General features: G+C 68.7%; 2 protein-coding genes across 3 annotated transcripts in view; both read right to left on the reverse strand.

Annotated features, from left to right (window-relative positions):
* Positions 1–1,024: 1,024 nt before the first annotated feature.
* On the reverse strand, positions 1,025–3,456 carry F2rl3 (coagulation factor II (thrombin) receptor-like 3). 2 transcript variants are annotated; one of them, XM_005409506.2, is made up of 2 exons: positions 2,961–3,456; positions 1,025–2,691 (listed from the first exon to the last, which is right to left on the reverse strand). In XM_005409506.2, the coding sequence occupies exons 1-2, from the start codon at positions 3,046–3,048 to the stop codon at positions 1,613–1,615; spliced, it is 1,167 nt and encodes a 388-aa protein (XP_005409563.1). In that variant the 5' UTR covers positions 3,049–3,456; the 3' UTR covers positions 1,025–1,612. The 2 variants fall into 2 exon arrangements, with proteins under 2 accessions (XP_005409563.1, XP_005409562.1); XM_005409505.2 differs by having other exon boundaries at positions 1,025–2,694.
* A 1,903-nt stretch (positions 3,457–5,359) lies between these two features.
* The window catches only part of Sin3b (SIN3 transcription regulator family member B), a 17,810-nt gene continuing 16,938 nt past the window's right edge, over positions 5,360–6,231 (reverse strand). The window contains exon 16 of the mRNA XM_013507309.1: positions 5,360–6,187. Within this exon, the coding sequence (XP_013362763.1) occupies positions 5,957–6,187 (231 nt within the window). The 3' untranslated portion in view covers positions 5,360–5,956. The remainder of the gene's footprint in view (positions 6,188–6,231) is intronic.

Genomic DNA, 6,231 nt, shown 5'->3' on the forward strand with positions numbered 1-6,231 from the left:
GCGGGCCTGAGTGACAGCACCAGGCGTGCGAGGCCGCGCAGTGCGGGTCACACAAATGTGAGGTGTCCGGGCCTCGGGAGTCTGCCGGGACAGGAAGCAGATTGGGGCCCCCCGGAGGGGTGGGCGGGGCAGGGCGGCTCCTGGACGGGCCTACAGGACAAACGTCCCAGCACTGCGTTTGCACCCCATTTGTGTCAGGTGCCGCCCTCGCGTGCGCCGTGGGGAGCGGGGTTGAGCGACCCCTGCAGGTGAGGACGGGGTGGGGCCTGTAGGGCTGAGCCGGGGCGAGGTTGAATGCCGAGGGGCGGGGCTTTTGGTCACCGTCTCTTGGGCTTCTCGGCCATGTAGGAGTGCGGTCCCTGTCATTTGCCAGGCTGAGCAGGGTGGGGACGGTGCCCACGAGGTGGGCCGGGACAGACACACGGGACCCTGAGCCAAGCGCCCCGTTCTCCGCCAGAGCTCGAGGTCTTCCAGGAGCCGGCGTCGTCCAAGTTCCTCAGGAGGCTGAGACACAAGGGGCGCGCGTTAAAGGCCAGCCTGGGCCGCTTAGTAAGAGCCTGTCTCAACACGGGGCGGGTGGCGCCCGGCGGCGGGGCGGGGCTGGCGGAGCGCTGGTCCAGGCCGGCGGGCGGGAGGACTGGAGGCACTGGCGTGGCTGGACTGACTGTGGGTCCCCGCGACGCCTTCCCGGCCCGGCGGCTGCAGGCGCCACTCCCCACGGCCCCGCCCGCCCTGCGGGAGCACCCCCAGTCCCGGCCCTAGGACGACCGCGCCCGCTGCCTCCCCCAGGCCGGTCCTGGCGACCCCGGCCGCATGGTGGCCCGAGAGAGGCTGCGGCGCGGACCCCACATCTTGGCCGTCGCCCCCTCCCGGCCGCCTCCCCACCCTGCGCGCAGCTCCCAGGCGTCCCTCCGGGAGGGGGCTCCTCCCTGTTGCCTCCCCCTCGCCGCCGCTTCTCCTCCCGCTCCCGCCACACCTGCCCGGCCCCACGGCCGCCCGCTCACTGTGGAACACGACCCGGTGTCTCACACGCCTTTAATTCAAGCATGACGACTCTAGCGAGCCCAGCCTGGGTGTCCCCAGTCCCAGGGGTCCCTTGCTGTGCACCTCCCCCGCATGGAGAAGGACAGGCGCGGGCTCCGGGTGGGAAGAGGGGCGGCGAGCCTGGCAGACTGTCTGGAGGAAGAGGAGGGGCCTCTGCTCAGCTCCAGGGCCGGGCAGAGGCTGGCTGTCAGCTTGGGCTGGGAGGGTCTGGAACCTGCCAACAAGCCCCTCGTCTTCCCAGGGCTGCGGTGAGTCCCAGGGACAGTAGGAGCTCAGAGCCACGGAGACGCTGTCCACCCGCAGCAGGCAGCCGAAGCCGGAGAGCCTGCGCCCCGCCCGGTGCGCGGACCGGGCGCTCCCCGGGGCTCGTGGCGGGCGTGTGGCCGCCTCACTCCAGCCTCCGCTGTGCCGTGGCCTCCGGGCCCCTCTCCCGGAGGACGCACGGCACAGGGTCTGGGGCCCAGCTTACTCTGAGGACAGTGGCGGCCCCCACCTCCACCCTGAGGGCCTGGGAGGATGTGGGTCCGGAGGACTGGTCACCCCGCCCCCTGGCCATCCCAGAGGGCCGTCAGGGGTGGGAGGAGGAGCGGGTGCCGGTGCCTGGGTCACCCACTTCCCGGGAGCCCTGGGAGGTGGTGGTGGCCCTGGACGGCCAGCGACACAGCTGCGCCCGCACCTTGTCCCTGAACTCGGGGGACGCATAGTAGTACAGGAAGGGGTCCACGCAGCTGTTGAGGGTGCTGAGCGCCAGGCTGGGCACGTAGGCGCCGTACAGGTCTGCCCAGGCGCCCGGGCTCGGGTCCCAGTAGTGCAGCAGCAGCAGCGTGTTGCTGGGTGTGAAGAAGGCCACGGCCGAGGCCAGCACGAGGGCCGTGAGCCGCAGCGCGTGGCCGTGCCGCCGGCCGCCGGCCGCCAGTGCGCACAGTGTGGCTCCGTGGCACAGCGCCATGAGCAGCAGGGGCAGGAAGCAGCCGAGCACCGCCAGGCAGATGAACACGGGCCGCCAGAAGGACATCTGGGTGGCCAGGGGCAGCGCGTCGTGACACAGCAGGTGGTCGGAGTCCGCCAGGCGGAAGGTCTGCTGCCGTAGGGCCAGCGGCGTGGCCAGCACAGCGGCCACCAGCCAGGCACCCGCGCAGAGCCCAGCGGCCAGGCGGCGTCCGCGGAGGGCCCGGGCACGCAGCGGGTGCACCAGCGCCAGGTAGCGGTCCAGGCTGACGGCAGCCAGCAGCAGCGCTGCGGCGTGCATGTGGCCGTAGAGGGCAACTGTGGACACGCGGCAGGCTGCCTCCCCGAGAGGCCAGCGCTGGCCACGCAGGTGGTAGGCGAGGCGCGGTGGCAGTGCCAGGCCCAGCAGCAGGTCAGCAGCCGCCAGGTTCATGAGCAGTGCGGTGGCCGGCAGCCGCGGGCTGCGTGTGGCCAGCACCCAGAGCGCCAGCGCGTTGGCCGGCAGCCCGATGGCCAGCGACAGCACGTACAGCGCGGGCACCAGCCGCGTGGGCACCCAGCCCAGCAGCAGCGCCCGCGAGCTGTGCGTGAGCACCAGCACGTCACTGTCATTGGCGCAGGCCTGGCCCGGGAAGCTGCGTGGGGCTGCCTGCTGCGGGGTCCTCACCGCCTCAGGCCCGGCCCAGGGCCCCAGCGTGCCTGCTGCGGGGAGAGGGGCACAGCTCAGGGACGGGAGAGCCGTCTGCCCCACCCTGCCCCGCGGTACCACACTGAGATGTCACCGCCTGCCCACTCACGGCCCGGGTGGGTGCCGCGGAGCTGGCTGGTGACACGGAGGGATGAGGCCCATGCCGGGGGTCAGAGTGACGGCAGGTTGGCCCGGGGGTCCGTGCCGCACCCCGCTCCTTTCAGGCACAGTCCCCAGCTTGTCACGGACATCCCCCACCCACGAGGGCTGGGCCACTCACCGTCGTCCTCATCGTAGACGCTGGGGGTTGGGGCGCTGCCCACCAGGCTGAGCCCCAGCGCCGGCAGCCACAGCAGGGCCCCCCGCATGCTGCCCTCCGTGCCGCGCTGTGGCCGTGGCTTCCTGCCTCGTCACCCTGGCCTGGGTTCCGGAGCGTGTGCAGAGATAACGTGGCGGCAGGGGCCTGGTCCCCAAGGCCACAGGGAGGCCCACCAGCCAGTGAGCCCGTGGGAGGGCGTGTGGCCAAGTCCCGATGTCCCTCTGATGTCCCTCAGGCCCGGCAGGGCAGAGCGGATTCTCCAGCACCTCTGGCCTCCCCTGGGTGACCACAGGGACTTTCCGGGCAGGTGGCCAGGCCGGGCCCCCGACAGTGACAGAAACTAAGGGCGGAGTTCCCGAGTGGTCATTTCCTGCTCCAGCCCTACTCCCGCTACATGCGGGAGACGGCCAGGAAGAGGCCGCACTGTCCCAGGCCCTCCGGGGTCTGGGCCGGGGGCACCACCCCAGGGTGGGAGTGGTGCCCTGCAGACACCAAAGTTTGGGACGCCAGCAGGGCGCATCGGCCATCACGGGCTGCGCCTCAAGACCCAAGGGTTCGGGATCAGAATTGGGCCAGAAACACGCACAGGAGGCCGCCTGGCCCCTTGCCAGGGCAGCTTCGTGACACCGGGGACAGACTCCAGAGCAAGGGTGCGGGTCACCCGTGGGGACTGTGGTGTCACCCCCGTGGGTGGGCACAGCTGGTTCCGGGGGGACCAGGCCACTGTCCCCTCGCCAGCCTCATGGCTTCCTCCCACGGCAACTGCTTGTTTCCTTTTTTAAAGGAAAGCCAAAGGATTGGCCTTAAAAAGGGAGGAAACTGACGCACGCAGAGGCGGCGACCTGGAGGCAATGTTTATGTGGGCTGGAGCCGTGGCGTTCTAGGGACAAGGGGAGGGCGCGCCTTGGCCACAGCCCCTCCGGCCCGCCCTGGGCATGCCGGTGCTGAGCAGGGCTGGGGCGTCAGCGTCCTGCAGAAGCCTGCCTCCCCCCGCTGCCGACATGGTGAGAACATGCTCATCCCACAATGTGCACTTAGGGATGGTTAAAGCGGTGGACATCACGAGCATTTCACAACTCATCCTGGGGATGGAACCCAGGGGCTCCATACTGAGCTCCACCCATCCCCAGCCCTCTGTATCTTTTGAGACAGGGCCTGGCTAAATTGCCCAGGCTGGACTTGAACTTGAGATCCTGCCGTTTCAGCCTCCCCAGTGCTGGGCTGACAGGCACATCCCATAACATGTGCATTTTGTTGAGACTTTGTGCTAGGTAGAACATGCAGGAAGGCAGCTGGGCCGAGCCGCAGTGGCCGCTGAGCCTGCAGGGGCCGCGTGCCTTCTGTGGGTAGACTCAAAGCCCACCCCGCCCCATCCTGGCCTGACTGAACCCATACTACTGTCACTAGCACGGTCCCTCTGACAAGGCCACCTGCGAAGGGCTCTGGAAAACCTGCCTCACACCTTTTGAGACAGGGTCTCGCCATGTCATTCAGGCTGGTCTTGAACTTCCAGTGATCCTCCTGCCTCAGCCTCCTAAGGCTGGGATTGCAAAGGTATGTCACCACCCCTGGCTTAAGATCTTTATTTTGCGGGTGCAAGGGGTGGAAGCCAGGGCTCACACTGAGGTGGCCAGAGCCAGCCTCCAGGACCATGTTTCCATGGCACGGTGACCCTCGTGTTCCCAGGCACTCCCTGCTGGTCCGGGCGCAGCTGCCCCTGGCTGGTGGCTCCTGCCGCACAGCCCCGCCCTGGGCTGGGGACAGCAGGGGAGCCGCTCTCCAGACTTGCACTGCCTCCTCGGGGACTCTGCAGGACATGTCCGCCAGGAGAGGGCCAGGCCAGTCGGACACCGGCCCAGCCTGTCCCGCTGGGAGAGGCCGGGCCGGGACAGGAGCCGAGACAGGAGCCGGGACGACAGCAGCCCCACGTGCCAGCCCGGGAGGCGAATGGGGACCGGGGGTAGCTGGAGAGTGTGGGGTGGCGACTGTGATGTGTGTCATTGTGCCCGCCCAGACCGCCCCATGCACAGCACTTGAGGGAAGAGGGTGAAGTTCCTCCTGTGACCACAGAACTGGAATGTTCTAGAAGGCAAAAGGGACAGGAACATTCTGGAAGGCATGACGGAGGAATATTCTGGAAGTCAGAGTGGGGTGGAACGTTCTCAGAGGCAGAATGGGAAGGAATGTTCCAGAAGGCAGGACTGGGAGGAACATTCTGGAAGACGCAGTTCCTCAGCCTTGGAGGCAGCGGGGCACAGGGCCAGGGACGCCCTGGGAAGGGGACCCGGGCTGCCGTGGGCATAGCTCTTGCGCTGAGAAGCGGCCGCTTTCTCCCAGGCAATGACTCCTGGAGCTTCTGCTTTGCATTAATATTTAGTTTTTAACTTTAATGTGCAAATAAATAGAAAAGGAAAACTACATTCAAAACAGCTGCGAAGGGAGATCAAGGCCAGAACAGAAATTCTCAGAACGAACAGGCTCCCGAGAAGCATGCGGGGCTCGGCATCGCCCGCGTCCCCGCCCGCCCGCATCCCACACAGGAGGGGCGCCCGAGGTGACCTGGGGGGCCGCGGGCACCCAGTTTGGCACGGCTCTGCGGGGAAGGGGCTGCGCACAGGGCCCAACCCCCGTCACCCTGGGCCCTGGGTGGCAGTGGCAGGGCCCCCTCACACACCGAGTGACCCAGGCCTGGCCTGGCAGAGGCGAGGAGGCCGGGGCCCCGCTGCTGCTCGAGCTGCGCCCACAACGTGCGAGAGAAATAAACGTGTGCGTTGGGGGCAAGGCTGCGGGCGGCCTGTTCCCCCAGGGCTTCCCGCCCAGTGACCGAGCCCGAGGCACAGCGGCTGGGTCCCAGTGACCCCTCGGGTGCTGGGCAAAGGCTCAGCGCCCAAGCCGCGGCCCCCGCCCTCCCGCAGCCCGGCCCGGGAGCTGAGGGGCGGGGAGGCCGCGCTCAGGGCTCAGGGCGAGGCGGGGCGGCGGCTGTACTGCACGCGGTAGCGGGTGACGGGCAGGCCGTGCACGGTGGCGGTCTCGCACAGCGTCTTGCAGGGCACCATGTCCTCGTCCTCCTCGCCCATCAGCCAGTCCTGCACCAGCCCGGCCGCCTCGCCCGTCACGTGGTCCTCCAGCCAGCGGCTGTGCCACTCCCCGAAGTGCTGGTGGCGGCGCAGCAGCACCAGGGGCTGCACCTGCGGGAGGGGGGCAGGCAGGGCTCTGGGTCCCGGGCGCGGGC

This window comes from Chinchilla lanigera, unplaced genomic scaffold (genome assembly GCF_000276665.1).
Source record: "Chinchilla lanigera isolate Chin_1 unplaced genomic scaffold, ChiLan1.0 scaffold00123, whole genome shotgun sequence".
Lineage (NCBI taxonomy): Eukaryota > Metazoa > Chordata > Mammalia > Rodentia > Chinchillidae > Chinchilla > Chinchilla lanigera.